This window comes from Lepidochelys kempii, chromosome 2 (assembly GCF_965140265.1).
Source record: "Lepidochelys kempii isolate rLepKem1 chromosome 2, rLepKem1.hap2, whole genome shotgun sequence".
NCBI classification, from domain to species: domain Eukaryota; kingdom Metazoa; phylum Chordata; order Testudines; family Cheloniidae; genus Lepidochelys; species Lepidochelys kempii.
This window is the reverse complement of record NC_133257.1, coordinates 71675850-71692341: the sequence shown is the minus strand read 5'-3', so window position 1 is coordinate 71692341 and position 16492 is coordinate 71675850. Positions and strand designations below refer to the sequence as shown.

Here is a 16492-nt window from a genome sequence, read left to right as displayed (position 1 = left end):
GTATTCCTCATCAGAATATCATTCTGACAAAAAAGTTTCTGACTAGTAATTAGAAGTAGCTAGCAAGCATTCTTACAAAAAATGAACAGGAGGCAGTGTTTTCAAAACAGAATATATTTTAGAAAATCTTTCCCGGGAGTCAGCAGCAGGTTTTCAAATATAATTTACTATAAATGAATTCATATTCCCCTAAGCCAGTGTTTCCCAAACTTGTTCTGCTGCTTGTGCAGGGAAAGCCCCTGCTGGGGCGGGCCGGTTTGTTTACCTGCCGCATCGGCCTATCACGGCTCCCAGTGGCTGCGGTTTGCTGCTCCAGGCCAATGGGAGCTCTTGGAAGCAGTGCGGGCCGAGGGACGTACTGGTCGCAGCTTCCCACAGCCACTATTGGCCTGGAGCAGTGAACCGCAGCCAGTGGGAGCCGCGATCGGCCGAACCTGCGGACGCAGCAGGTAAACAAACCAGCCCGGCCTGCGCGGGGTTTTCCCTGCACAAGCGGCGGAACAAGTTTGGGAACCACTGCCCTAACCTAACTTCCTAAATTATTTTCATGAGTCTAGCATTTTTGGTGCATTCTTAGCTATTTTCAATTACAGTTACCACCATCTGTTCCAAAATTCATGCAAATTTCCAAACTTAGATTAATTTTTACCACTTTTCAAGACAATCACGAAGAATATCAAACATTTTTTGAGTTTTGTATCTGTCAGGGTTATGAGGAACATTTGTGTGTTATACTAGAACTTTTCATGATCAACATGCTACAAGGCAACAATTAGTTTCTGCAGCAACATGAGTATGCAAAATATGGAGTGTAATGATACATACACTTCAGTATTGCTATGTGCTATATTGAACAAATAGGAGGTGGTGACACTATTCTCATTAGCTTTTCCAATCTGAGGATATGACTGTATATGCTATTCCAGAATGGTTTTACCAATTCATAAAAACTGATACTACCCTAACTTTTGTGCTACTTCCCGGAGTAACAGTAATTTCCTTCGTAATATGATTATACTAACCTCATCAATTATGTACCACCATTATCAAGACTTGGAAAAGTGTTTGCAGTTCTAATATCTTGTAATATTCAGATTACAGAAATCAAAGGATTTGTCTGCACTGATCATTAAAATTATGTCATCTACACTTTCTATATGTATTATCTTCCTTCTGTTTATATTCACCTTAATCTCTGACTACCATAGCAAGTTATATAGACCACTTTGTATTTTAAAAATTCCTCATTTTCAAGTCACCTGCAAATTAAATTTAGCGTCACATCAACATTCACAAAATCATCAAATGGTATACACTACTACTCCCACCTTCTACTGAACCATCAGATACCCAACCATTGATAAACAATCTTTGGCTTCCTAACACTAACCTAATACAGTACAAATTGAAATACAATAGGCTCCATTTTGAGAAGGTGTAAAAAGGTTCCATTTTCCACAAAGGGGCTGCCTTTATTAAAACCAGTAAAATAAACCTTTGTTTTCAAAAATATTTTGTACAAATATTGCTATAAATCTGACTAATCAGGCTGAGTTAAGAACCGCAGAGCAGGTTGTGTCTGCTGATTCACACACTTAGAAGGCCCTCTGTTGCAGGTCTCACCCTTCATGTGAAAAGGTGGGGGGAAATCAGTCACTTTCACTACTTAGTTCTCTTCATTCCCTTTCTGGAAACCTGCACAGGTCGTTCTTCAGAGTCAGAACTGTGCTGGGTGAGGAGAAGACAGGCCAGGCAGTACACATCCACCCCTGACCCCACAGAGATTAGTTATATAAGGGAAATACAACCTCATATAGAGAGGCAAGTGCAGAGGACCCCTAGCCAAATAAAACACAAATAAATATCAAGACGAAGGGCTTTATTTCATCATCTTCACTCTTGATATGATCTGGAGAAATATTTATGCTCCTACGCACAGGGCTAATACCAAACAAAAGAGGAAGTAGTCTCTAATCATACTATATGTATATTTATACTTTAACAGCTACTGGGGAAGAACCTCATACAAAATTGCCTACATTTATGATCTCCATAGAGATAAAACTCCCCATGCTTATAAACAGAGAGCTAGCACAAGAGGTACAGTATGTTACATGAAAAAAGTGAAATACTGTAATTCTTTTAACAGCATGTATTGGAATTTTGAGTTTATATCTATGAATGAATATTTCACCAGAAGCATTACTGCTTATTGTATTGGGTAAGGAAATGAATTTCAGTTTCCACAAGAGGGAGCACTGAATCAGCTCTTTGACTTTTGTTTACATTAAATTGGAAGGAATCCTACACCTCTTGAAAGTGAATTGACAGATTAAGTCTGTTACACATTCTCCTTCCATTCAGAATAGTATCTGCTTCCCTTAATGGTTTTCTGCTCTCCATTATCTTTATTTGTAAAAATTAGTAACCCAAGACTTCAAGAACTCCATATCCTGGAAAAAGTACACATTTTGTAAGATTTCTGTAGCAGTAAAAGTAGTGCTTCTCTAACTAGAAAACAGTACTGAGAGATGCAAATATTTATTTAGTGGAAGAAAAAATGTGTCTGTGACACTTACATCCCACTACCAAAATAAATGAAATTACATTGTGTAATGCAAAATTATTGATAGGTAGAAAACATCTGAGGATACATATAAAAATCAGCACTAGAGCTTAGTTTTTCATTATGAAAACAAATGCATTTTAATGTAAATTTTCTGCTCTAAGGGGGTGGTTCCCAAACTTGTTCCACTGTTTGTGCAGGGAAAGCCCCTGGCGGGCTGGGCCAGTTTGTTTACCTGCCGTGTCCGCAGGTTTGGCCGATCGTGGCTCCCACTGGCCGCGGTTCGCTGCTCCTGATCAATGGGAGCTGCTGGAAGCGGCGGCCAGTACGTTCCTCGGCCCGCGCCGCTTCTAGCAGCTCCCATTGGCCTGGAGTAGCCAGTGGGAGCTGCGATCAGCTGAACCTGCGGACACGGCAGGTAAACAAACCGGCCCGGCCCGCCAGGGGCTTTCCCTGCACAATCGGCAGAACAAGTTTGGGAACCACTGCTCTAAGGTATAGTTTTAAAATGAAATTCAGTTAGCAATGATATACCACATTCTCTTTTCAGCTGGTAGTACAGCCTTTTTTAAGTACAGTTGAGGGGATGAATAATATACTACACAGCTAACTTAGCTTGTGTGGGAATTATGATGTCAAAGAGGCTTGCAGCTTCAGGTGACTACAGAAGGTTAATCTGTGGCTGCGGCTTAAGCAGCAAAAATATTGTTTTAATTAAAATGTAATTCTTAAAAAATGTTTTTCAATAACAGTTTTTCTAAGAATTAACTAGCAGCTCTTAAATATTTCACAATATTCTGAAAGCACATTCCAAATTCCTAACTATGCTTTTTTCATTACATTACTTAAAACTATAACACATCAAGTCACAAAACCCTGGCAAAAATGCTGACATGTTAATCTAAGAAACTGCATTGAGCAACCAACATTTCATATATGTTTAAAATAAAAAAAATTACCTAATATTAATCCCACCATTGTACTCAAATATCCGGTTCCGCTACCCAGATTCAGAAAAGATAATCCTGGTTGAAGTTTCAATGCTTCCATGACTTCAGAATAAATGCAAGGTGCTGATAAGTGTATATTTCCATGCTTCCAAGCCAAGTCTTTATAAGCATTGTCCCTGTATCCTTCTAGATAATAATCACCACGGTCAATTGCTCTGAAGGCTTGCTCCACTCTCTCAGTGCGAATATATTGAGCTTCTTTCAAGTTATCAATTAAATCATCATTGTCTTCCCCAGCACTCACAGCTCCTCCCATGACGATTTTCTGTGATAATTCAATGAGTTTGAAAAAACATTAGCAGGAGCGTTTTGAAGTGTCAGTGTGCAACAGACTCTGTTCTTTTCCTTTCAACAGCACATCAGAACATCACAAATGAATCCTGGGAGAAAAAAAAAAAGTGTACTTGTTTTGAATTTCACAGGAAAAAAGGCAGCATCAACTAATTAATACAGAGATCATTTAACAAAAGGGGTAGCAAGCTACTAGTGTGGTTCGACTTCACTGGAAAATTAACAAAGTGACAGTAGTATCCCATGCCTAAATCTTTGTCTTCCACATTCAATTTACTTAGTCTACATGTACAAAGATTCCCTCTTCCCCCCTGCTAATTGTCAGGTCTGAATATTCATCACTGCACTGAACCTATTTCCATGGTTTCTGAGCACCTTCAAAAAAAAAAAAAAAAAAGCTTTAAAAATACACTGGGTGGGATTTTTCAATAACATCTACATGACTTTCAGTGGAACTCATGCTACTAAATCACCCAGGTACTTTTGAAAATCCCACCTAGTATGCCTTATTGGACAAATAAGTGTTCCTTTCCTAAAAAGGAAAGGTTATGCCTGGATTTTTTGTTTATTTTCAAATTATAGAATCCAAATCAATAAAGTTAAGCTATGTTCTTTCTGGTTTGCATCACTAGTGGTTAAACACCTCACCAACTCCACAGGTCTTAGCAGTTTGGATAATGATGCATGAGCTAGAATAAAATTCAGCTCAGACTCACACACTGATAAAATTCTATGATTAAGTTTGTCAGCTACGGGGGGGAGGGAAATGGGGCATTTTTTGGGAAACACACCTTTCAAACATTCTTAATGCATCAGGAAGCAACAAAAAAAGTGAGGGAAGGGGCAACCTTTTTTCTGCCATTCACAAGAGTAATTGCTACCTTATATGTGGACCAGCCACTGAAAGATAACTGGACACAATCTGGCAGTGAGTTACACATTAACTAGACAGAAGTAGGATATTAGAGATAAGGAATCCTAGGTCCTATCTTTGGCTTTGGGAGAGGATTGTGGTCTAGTGGTTAGAGACAGCTAAACAAAACCCACAGAATTCTATTAATTCTGAAAGGCACAGTGGCTGAGCAGACAAGTTGAGGTCTGACTGAGACACTTGTGTCCTTTTCCCCAAAGCAGCCTCTTAAAAATCCAATACTTGACTGTCTCCTAGGGTTTGGTATGAGGTCTTGGTCAGCAAGGGTTATGTAGTTCACAGAACTAAAGAGTGAATCAGTCAACAGAAGTAAGAACAGAAATCACAGTTCCTGGCTCAAAGTTTAGTGGACAGTTTTAGTTTCACAGTAATTTCACCTGTATTCCCCCCTTCATGGTCTACTCCAGGAGTTCCCGCTTTCAGGTTTCCAGCCATCACCTGTTTTTGGCTAGGGACCCTTGTTCCATGCCTTTCTGAAGAGGGGTGTGAAAACTGCACAGTCCCCTGCCATCTACTGTGATATCTCCAGCAAGCCAGCCTGCGTAAAACGCCAGCATGTGTACTTTGCAGTCTCTTCAAGAGCAATTACTAGTGTGTTACTAACAGTTACAAGTTACCACATGGCTCTTTCTAAGCAAGCACTTTTATTCTTCAGATAAAAGCATTTCAGAGAAAATATATTTAAAAACCCAACGAACATTTTTATATACATGCTAAAAAGCTCACAAAAGGCTTCCCAGGATTATGGGGCTCAAGCAGGTGAAAGTCATTCCAACTCTTCTTCCCGGATTGGGGCATCCCTTGGACATAAAGTCCTGTCCATCTGTTGGATCAGGAAGAAGAGTCCCAAGTCAGTGTAAACTCAGGCTATTTATCCAAAAATCCTGCCTTTATCTCTTGGTCTCTGAATAATCCAGTTTAAACTAATATATGTGAGCCTTTCTGGGAGGTGGTACCTCTCTGTGGGGTATTATAATCTTCACCACCACCCACTGGTTTCGGTCCCTGGAGGAGCTGTGGCAGCCTGCCCCCAAGGAGTAGAACACAATTACCAGTCGACCCCAAAGATACTTTAACTTTATTTGATATGGTCACCCAAGGATATGGCAGGAAGTTGTCATATATGCCACAGACCTCCACCTAGGCTTCATATATGGATGGAGCCCCCCCCACCAGAATATTATCTGCACTGGCAGTGCAAAATTACCACCAGCCCAATTCTACTCAAAAGTGGAATGTTCCACAAAATCCAATACACTTGGGAGCTCAGGTGGTAGAACTTTTCATGTTAGCCACTAGAGGATAAAAAAAACTACAAATATTTGTATCACTCCAATCAATACATTGACAATGGTACACACACATAAACCAAAACAGTAAAATAGGAGATGACAACACCACACTTAATTCGCATATTTGTATTTTAAAAAATTAGTGAATAAAATGTTTGCAGAAATTCACCTGGCTCCAATTATCTGCTAATTAATGTGTGTCAAGCAAATATGGGCATTTTGCTTTGTATGGCTTGAATGCATTCTAATAGAATATATAAGACTTCATTCACAAAAACCATACCAGCTGCTATTTTACTACTAACTACTTAAACTCATTCCAGCTGGCACTTGCAGCCAGGATCATATATCCCAGTGAGGTTTTGGCCTGTTTTAGAATACTCTTTCATATGCCTATTCAAATCCCTAGTTTATGCATTTCTATTTGTGTCTTCTAAGAAGTCAGGAATTTGCAAGGATACAAACTGCAGGTATACACAATTATACAACCCTAAAACTGACTGAAAATCTGGGCCTTAACGTTCGGTTTATTGAAGTTACCAGTGCAACACTATTGCTGGAGTGAGGTACTTTACCAGAGAACCCTAGTTGTACAATGTCCATAATACAGCAGAACTGCTGAATTTTGTGACAAGAAAAGCAAACAGAATGAAGAGACTGATGTAGAAATATTACAGTGATACAAAAATTACATTGGGGCATCATTAATGTTAGGAATTTAAATAAACAAATGTCAGGAATTTCAAGAGTTAAAATGCTTCCACAACATTAACTTGGCCAACGTTAGCCCATTATCACTGTATGAAAGATTTCTGTAACTCTAAGGCTTTCCTGCAAGAATTGTAAATGAAGCCACCAGTAGTTGTCTGGAGGTGGATTGTAACCTTTATGTAAGCATATCACAAGAGAAGCTAGGGAAAGAAAATTCATGTACTAGCAACTTGACCTGGAGAAATGTAAAGGGATGTCCTAGTCTGCTTTATTCTTGCTTAGCAACTCTAAGAATGGTATCACTTAGGGTATGTCTACACTACGGAATAAAGTCGAATTTATAGAAGTCGGTTTTTTAGAAATCGGTTTTATGTATTCGAGTGTGTGTGTCCCCACAGAAAATGCTCTAAGTGCATTAAGTGCATTAACTCGGCGGAGCGCTTCCACAGTACCGAGGCTAGAGTCGACTTCTGGAGCGTTGCACTGTGGATAGCTATCCCACAGTTCCCGCAATCTCCGCTGCCCATTGGAATTCTGGGTTGAGATCCCAATGCCTGATGGGGCTAAAACATTGTCGCGGGTGGTTCTGGATACATATCGTCAGGCCCCCCTTCCCTCCCTCCCTCCCTCCGTGAAAGCAAGGGCAGACAATCGTTTCGCGCCTTTTTTCCTGAGTTACCTGTGCAGACGCCATACCACGGCAAGCATAGGGAACCGTCACCCTATGTCTCCTGGGTGCTGGCAGACGCGGTACGGCTTTGCTACACAGTAGCAGCAACCCATTGCCTTCTGGCAGCAGACGGTGCAGTATGACTGGTGGTAGTCCTCGTCGTGTCCGAGGTGCTCCTGGCCACGTCAGCTGGGAGTGCCTGGGCAGACACATGGGCGCAGGGACTAAATTTGGAGTGACTTGACCAGGTCACTCTCTTTAGTCCTGCAGTCAGTCCTATTGAACCGTCTTATGGTGAGCAGGCAGGCGATACGGATTGCTAGCAGTCGTACTGTACCATCTTCTGCCAGGCAAGCAAGAGATGAGGATGGCTAGCAGTCGTACTGTACCATCTTCTGCCGAGCAGCCATGAGATGTGGATGGCATGCAGTCCTTCTGCACCGTCTGCTGCCAGCCAAAGATGTAAAAGATAGATGGAGTGGATCAAAACAAGAAATAGACCAGATTTGTTTTGTATTCATTTGCTTCCCCCCCTCCCCTGTCTAGGGGACTCATTCCTCTAGGTCACGCTGCAGTCACTCACAGAGAAGGTGCAGCGAGGTAAATCTAGACATGTATCAATCAGAGGCCAGGCTCACCTCCTTGTTCCAATAAGAACAATAACTTAGGTGCACCATTTCTTATTGGAACCCTCCATGAAGTCCTGCCTGAAATACTCCTTGATGTAAAGACACCCCCTTTGTTGATTTTAGCTCCCTGAAGCCAACCCTGTAAGCCGTGTCGTCAGTCACCCCTCCCTCCGTCAGAGCAACGGCAGACAATCATTCTGCGCCCTTTTTCTGTGTGGACGCCATACCAAGGCAAGCATGGAGGCCGCTCAGCTCACTTTGGCAATTAGGAGCACATTAAACACCACACGCATTATCCAGCAGTATATGCAGCATCGGAACCTGGCAAAGCGATACCGGGCGAGGAGGCGACGTCAGCGCGGTCACGTGAGTGATCAGGACATGGACACAGATTTCTCTGAAAGCATGGGCCCTGCCAATGCATGCATCATGGTGCTCATGGGGCAGGTTCATGCTGTGGAACGCCGATTCTGGGCTCGGGAAACAAGCACAGACTGGTGGGACCGCATAGTGTTGCGGGTCTGGGACGATTCCCAGTGGCTGCAAAACTTTTGCATGCGTAAGGGCACTTTCATGGAACTTTGTGACTTGCTTTCCCCTGCCCTGAAGCGCATGAATACCAAGATGAGAGCAGCCCTCACAGTTGAGAAGCGAGTGGCGATAGCCCTGTGGAAGCTTGCAACGCCAGACAGCTACCGGTCAGTTGGGAATCAATTTGGAGTGGGCAAATCTACTGTGGGGGCTGCTGTGATGCAAGTAGCCCACGCAATCAAAGATCTGCTGATATCAAAGGTAGTGACCCTGGGAAATGTGCAGGTCATAGTGGATGGCTTTGCTGCAATGGGATTCCCTAACTGTGGTGGGGCCATAGACGGAACCCATATCCCTATCTTGGCACCGGAGCACCAAGCCACCGAGTACATAAACCGCAAGGGGTACTTTTCGATAGTGCTGCAAGCTCTGGTGGATCACAAGGGACGTTTCACCAACATCAACGTGGGATGGCCGGGAAAGGTGCATGACGCTCGCATCTTCAGGAACTCTGGTCTGTTTCAAAAGCTGCAGGAAGGGACTTTATTCCCAGACCAGAAAATAACTGTTGGGGATGCTGAAATGCCTATATGTATCCTTCGGGACCCAGCCTACCCCTTAATACCATGGCTCATGAAGCCGTACACAGGCAGCCTGGACAGTAGTCAGGAGCTGTTCAACTACAGGCTGAGCAAGTGCAGAATGGTGGTAGAATGTGCATTTGGACGTTTAAAGGCGCGCTGGTGCAGTTTACTGACTCGCTTAGACCTCAGCAAAACCAATATTCCCACTGTTATTACTGCATGCTGTGTGCTCCACAATATCTGTGAGAGTAAGGAGGAGACGTTTATGACGGGGTGGGAGGTTGAGGCAAATCGCCTGGCTGCTCGTTACGCGCAGCCAGACACCAAGGAGGTTAGAAGAGCACAGGAGGGCACGGTATGCATCAGAGAAGCTTTGAAAACCAGTTTCATGACTGGACAGGCTACGGTGTGAAAGTTCTGTTGGTTTCTCCTTGATGAAACCTCCGCCCCTTGGTTCACTCTACTTCCCTGTAAGCTAACCACCCACCCCTCCTCCCTTCAATCACCGCTTGCAGAGGCAATAATGTCATTGTTGCTTCACATTCATGCATTCTTTATTCATTCATCACACAAATAGGGGGATGACTACCAAGGTAGCCCGGGAGGGGTGGTAGAGGAGGGAAGGAAAATGCCACACAGCACTTTAAGCACAGCACTTTAAAAGTTTATAACTTTAAAATTTATTGAATGACAGCCTTCTTTTTTTGGGGCAATCCTCTGTGGTGGAGTGGCTGGTTAGCTGGAGGCCCCCCCACCGCGTTCTTGGGCATCTGGGTGTGGAGGCTATGGAACTTGGGGAGGAGGGCGCTTGGTTACAGAGGGGCTGCAGTGGCAGTCTGTGCTCCAGCTGCGTTTGCTGCAGCTCAACCACAGACGGGAGCATACTGGTTTGGTCCTCCAGCAGCCTCAGCATTGAATCCTGCCTCCTCTCATCACGCTGCCGCCACATTTGAGCTTCATCCCTCTCTTCAGCCCACCACCTCTCCTCCCGGTCATTTTGTGCTTTCCTGCACCCTGACATTATTTGCCTCAACGCATTCGTCTGTGCTCTGTCAGTGTGGGAGGACAGCATGAGCTCGGAGAACATTTCATCGCGAGCGCGTTTTTTTTTTTTCTTTCTAATCTTCACTAGCCTCTGGGAAGGAGAAGATCCTGTGATCATTGAAACACATGCAGCTGGTGGAGAAAAAAAGGGGACAGCGGTATTTAAAAAGACACATTTTATAAAACAGTGGCTACACTCTTTCAGGGTAATCCTTGCTGTTAACATTACATACATAACACATGTGCTTTCGTTACAAGGTCGCATTTTGCCTCCCCCCCACCGCGTGGCTACCCCCTCAACCTTCCCCCCTCCCTGTGGCTAACAGCGGGGAACATTTCTGTTTAGCCACAGGCAAACAGCCCAGCAGGAATGGGCTCCTCTGAGTGTCCCCTGAAGAAAAACACTCTATTTCAACCAGGTGACCATGAATTATATCTCACTCTCCTGAGGATAACACAGAGAGATAAAGAACGGATGTTGTTTGAATGACATCAAACATACACTGCAATGCTTTGTTGTACAATGATTCCCGAGTACGTGTTACTGGCCTGGAATGGTAAAGTGTCCTACCATGAAGGACACAATAAGGCTGCCCTCCCCAGAAACCTTTTGCAAAGGCTTTAGGAGTACATCTAGGAGAACCGTGAATGCCAGGGCAAAGTAATCCTTTCACATGCTTGCTTTTAAACCATGTATAGTATTTTAAAAGGTACACTCACCAGAGGTCTCTTCTCTGCCTGCTGGGTCCAGGAGGCAGCCTTGGGTGGGTTCGGGGGGTACTGGCTCCAGGTCTAGGGTGAGAAACAGTTCCTGGCTGTCGGGAAAACCGGTTTCTCCGCTTGCTTGCTGTGAGCTATCATCTTCTTCGTCCCCAAAACCTACTTCCGTATTGCCTCCATCTCCATTGAGGGAGTCAAACAACACGGCTGGGGTAGTGGTGGCTGAACCCCCTAAAACGGCATGCAGCTCATCATAGAAGCGGCATGTCTGGGGCTCTGACCCAGAGCGGCCGTTCGCCTCTCTGGTTTTCTGGTAGGCTTGCCTCAGCTCCTTCAGTTTCACGCGGCACTGCTTCGGGTCCCTGTTATGGCCTCTGTCCTTCATGCCCTGGGAGATTTTCACAAAGGTTTTGGCATTTCGAAAACTGGAACGGAGTTCTGATAGCACGGATTCCTCTCCCCAAACAGCGATCAGATCCCATACCTCCCGTTCGGTCCATGCTGGAGCTCTTTTGCGATTCTGGGACTCCATCATGGTCACCTGTGCTGATGAGCTCTGCATGGTCACCTGCAGCTTGCCACGCTGGCCAAACAGGAAATGAGATTCAAAAGTTCGCGGTTCTTTTCCTGTCTACCTGGCCAGTGCATCTGAGTTGAGAGTGCTGTCCAGAGCGCTCACAATGGAGCACTCTGGGATAGCTCCCGGAGGCCAATACCGTCAAATGGTGTCCACAGTACCCCAAATTCGAGCCGGCAAGGTCGATTTAAGCGCTAATCCACTTGTCGGGGTGGAGTAAGGAAATCGATTTTAAGAGCCCTTTAAGTCGAAATAAAGGGCTTCATTGTGTGGACGGGTGCAGGTTTACATCGATTTAACGCTGCTAAATTCGACCTAAAGTCCTAGTGTAGACCAGGGCTTAGCAACATAAACTCAAACTGAGTCAACCGTCCCCATATTCCTCTTAAAGACAAAGGCTCAATTTTGCTGTTGTATGATGATGTAGTATTCTCATCTTTTAGGGTACAGATCTATACACAATTCAGTGGTAGTAACTTGTCTTCATAAATTTGTATTTTTACCTCTACAATGTTTTGTCTCAGATAACATTTTAACCATTGAAAGTAACTCATGGACAAATATTTTGTACACCTTGTATAACTTTAAGAAGTATGGTCCCCTCTGCACTTGAATGTGAGCAGAAAAATCAATATGGGTATTTTGGTCCTTCCATCATCTTTTGTTTTGCTGCTTTGTCACCAGATGATGGGTCTTTTGTGTCCAAAATGAATGTAACAAATACAGTAATACGCAATACAAATAGTTTGCAAATAATGAATATTGTATGTTGTGGAGAATGAGGGAGCCATCTGTATATTTTATAAATATATGCACCTCAATATACCTGCTTGGAGTTAAATCAAAGGAAGCTGATAGGAGCATAGAAACAGGAAATAAATCAAAACAATGACAAAGATAAGGTGCCCCAGAAAGAATACCAACAGTCCTTAACGGAACAATGGGGGAGCTATTAATTGGTAAATGGCCTTCTGCCAGGCTTCAGGTTAAAGACCCTGACCCAAAGAAGAGAGGAAAGGAGGCAAATGGGCAGCTGCAACAGGAGGTGAGTTTCTCAGAGTTCTGCAGAGGTGTTTGTCTCTCCCAGTTCAAGGGTATGGATGTCTATATTCTTTCCTCACAATTAAAACTTGCAAAGAAGGAATAAAGTTTAGGTAAGACCCAGGCGTTGGGTTTATCCCTTTTCTCTGCTTGCTACATGCCTCTGGGTGAATAAATAATACTTTGTTTTAAAGAAGCTGTTTCTAAGACATTTTAATCAGCCACTGGTCAGATTCCTGGAAGAAAAGGGCTTACAGATGCCAAGCATAGGTGGATCTGTCATGTTATCACAATCGGTAAACTAGGGGTGAGAGGTGGGGAGTGCAGCATTGTAGTGGTAGGACTGCATGGTTCCACCTGAGAAGGGTGAAGATGAGTGCACCTCTCTGATGACAGGTTGCATTAAGAGAAACTAAAGAGATCTAAAGTGCAACTTGCCCTTGAACAGTGATATATGTACTTTAAGAATTGCAGAAGGTCAATAAAGAAGAATCTACAAAACAGTGACAAAATATTCAGGAACGCATGTTCCAAATGGCTGAATATACTGGAGAAAATGCATTCATTATTGGAGAACTGAAAATTGCATGTTAAACTTAAATACCCATTTGTGAAAATTTAGCTTCCAAATTCAATAAGTAAAACTATTTGAATTCTCCTAATAAGATTCTTAATGCCCAGTGGAATTGTTATGTGCACAGTATTTTCACAAACCTTTCAGAACATTAAGCTGATTGGATTGCATAAGAACTGACACCCACTACAATCTATTCATGCCCTTTCAGTTTTGACTTTACATATCTTTATTACCCCATGTAGTATCTCCCCTCTGCTACACACTTAAAAAAAATAAATCCCTTTTTAAATTTTCTGCGTTTCTGGGAGGGATCATACCCTCCAGCCCATTCCTTGAGCCACCAACCCTCCACTCATCAGTTCCCACTCCACTCTACTCCAGTGGACAAGAGCTCAACTAACACAAGAGGCCTACTCTCTCTTATCTCTGCCCAGAACTTTGATCAGTTGTTTAGATATGTTTAGTCTCTAAACAGCAATCCAAAACAATAGAAGTGCCAAGTGTTCTGGAATAGCTGATCCCGTCACCATTTATTTTATATTTTCCTTGTCAACTCACTCCAATGGGTGGGGGAAAAGGAAAGAATACTTTATTTCAAGGCTAACCCTTACCCATGCTATGATAATCATCTATATGCTGATATTAAAGACATCACAGAATATTCTCATCTGCTCCACCCCTTTTAGGCTGGGTAAAAAGGCTGAACAGCATAAAAAGGATTCAAAGCTCCAGTTCCAGGAGCAAAAGGATTCTGCGCAATGCAGACAGAGTAGAAGACAACTGTGTAACTGCCCTGGGAGGACCTCCTCACAATGCCTGACACAGGGGGCACATCAGAGGCGCAGAGAGCATACAGCACAGCAGAGAAGAATGGGCAGTACGTGACCCATAAACCAGCCTAGGAAAGCTGCCATAACTTACATGCACCCAGGTATAAGTTACACCAGGGGCCTCTCCAGCACCAGGAACAACTGAGGATCAGGAGGGCACAAAAGGTTACTTAAAACCACTTTAGAACCCCCTTCTCCCCCACTTTCTCCTGAGCTGAGAGTTCAATGTTTCACCTTTAAGAGGTGCAGGAGAAACCACACTCATCATTTATTGGCATATTCAGTTGACACAAATACTACAACAAAATAGAGGGCTTTTACACTCATTTTCCTTTTGTGTTCCTACTCTTGATATTTTTATGCTTATTTAGTATGACTATATAGAAATGTTTTCACAGGTCTAATGTACTTGTAACTAATCTGATCAATTAGGATAGTGCAGAAGCTTTGCAGTTTACATTTAAAATCTCACTTTGTTATGTAACAGCTGTAATAGTGTAGTGACTAGAAACACTGTACTATACAACCACTTAAAGAAAAAAAAAAACCACTTACCGCTACCATAGGTATTCAGAATAACTTACCTTTTGTCTTGACATTGAAGTTATAGCCTATTCTGTGACATGGACCACATTAGACTAGATTTACACAGCTGCCTGAATGCAACTCTTACTTTTCTGGGCTGGTAAGCCTCCATTTGGAAGGCAACACACTGCTCATACTATCCAAAGCATCTTTCAGCTGCAAGTGTTAGAAATATTTCTGTATTGGACAAATAGAAGGGAGACTCATGGCCCTATCTACATGCATAAATACTTGTATTTGGCCTCTAGGGAGGAATGCCTCTGATGTCTCAAAAAGTAAAGAAGTACTTGTGGCACCTTAGAGACTAACAAATTTATTAGAGCATAAGCTTTCGTGAGCTACAGCTCACTTCATCGGATGCAGTCTTCCAAAGTATGGGGCCCCTACCTCTAAATTGTTCCCCCCTCCCCTTAAAGTATTCATTTCTTTTAGCATATTCCTAATTCAAGTTGACCAATTTTGAATATAATTATATATTTCATTCTTGTTCCTTGTTAGGCATTAGCCTGTTTTGGGGCTCTGCCTGTTATTCTGAGACATCCCTTACTCCCACTCCCCTGTTGAGAATACTGCAGAAATATTGTACCCTTTAAAGATAATTAGCTTATCTATAACTAGCCTATTTGCAGATATAAGACAGGATACTTACTCAACTACTGACCACTATTCTGAGTTTGGAAAGATGTTTTTAAGGAGCAGTTTCTCCGAATTTATTGTTTGTATCCCCTTGGGTATTTTAAGATGCTCACTTTATGAAAAGTTTAGTTTCTCACTGACTTTCATTAGGAGCTGCTGCTAGCTAGAATTCAGAAACTGGCTGGAATATTCTAAGCACTGAGTGGACATTGGTACTATGTGATGATAAACTGTCGAGCAAGACCTGTAGTGATCTGCCTCATTCTCAAAATAAGGATGTGCTGCCCTTTAAGATATGTCTACACAGCAAAGAAAAACCCAAGGCTGGCCAATGCCAGCCAACTTGAACTTTCAGGGCTTGGGCGGCAGGGCTGTTTCATCGCTGTGGCCTAGGACCGGAGCCCAGGCTCTAGGACCATTCAGGGTGGGAGGGTCCCAGAGCTCCGGCTCTAGTCTGAGCCTTGAAGTCTGCATAGCAATGAAACGGCCCCACAGCCTGAGCCCCAAGAGACCGAGTTGTCTGGCACTGGCCAGCCACGGGTGTTTCTTTGCTGTGTAGACATACCCTAAAAGTCTTCTGTGCTTGACATGCATGGAAATATTAATATTGCCATCTACTCTGTGGGGCCATATAGATGTGCTAATATGCCTAGTAAGGAATCTATTTGCTAAAAAATATTTCCTGATTCTTTTTTGTTGTCTGTATTGTTACAGACATACTTGCCGACAGGCATTTTGAAATAAAATTACCAAAACAATTCAAAATGGCATGATTATATGGTGTTATTTTGACAAATAAAATATGCAGAATTTTAAAAATTCTGCACACAATATTTTAGGTGCAGAATTCCATCAGGAGTAACTTACAGCAACATGTATATTCATATTTAAAAAGACACTACCAAAGCAAGACACTCCACTGTACATGCTTCCCCCTCTCGGGAGATGAGAAACAGACATGTGACAGATACCTAGTCAGATTACTTAATGCACTAATGAAAGGCACTAGATACTGTAGTGATGAGTGCAGTATAAAAATCTGTATTGTACAGCAAAGCAAACTCCTATGCTCACATACAGCCCCACTGATGTTAAAACTGATCTGTGTGGATGCACTTTTATTTTCACCTGGAGTCCTCTGCACCCAGAGTGTCTGCTCAAGCACATCCACGGAAGTCAGTTGGGCTCCACATGGCATAAGGGACAACATGCAGGTGTAAGTGCATGCCTTCGCCGAGCAGTTTACAGAACTAGGGCTTAAGTTTGA

General features: G+C 43.0%; 1 protein-coding gene across 6 annotated transcripts in view; it reads right to left on the bottom strand.

The window, feature by feature from the left end:
• Positions 1 to 16492, bottom strand: part of PCMTD1 (protein-L-isoaspartate (D-aspartate) O-methyltransferase domain containing 1) — an 84965-nt gene that overhangs the window by 39621 nt on the left and 28852 nt on the right. For 2 of the 6 annotated variants that reach the window (XM_073331200.1, XM_073331202.1), the window contains exon 2: positions 3526 to 3956. The exons of 1 other annotated variant lie outside the window; for it this stretch is intronic. In XM_073331200.1, the coding sequence (XP_073187301.1) occupies positions 3526 to 3832 (307 nt within the window). In that variant the 5' untranslated portion in view covers positions 3833 to 3956. Of the gene's footprint in view, positions 1 to 3525; positions 3957 to 5175; positions 5200 to 5524; positions 5612 to 7480; positions 7916 to 16492 lie in introns of those variants that run through there. 3 more of the 6 variants (XM_073331201.1, XM_073331203.1, XM_073331204.1) reach the window with 3 other exon arrangements.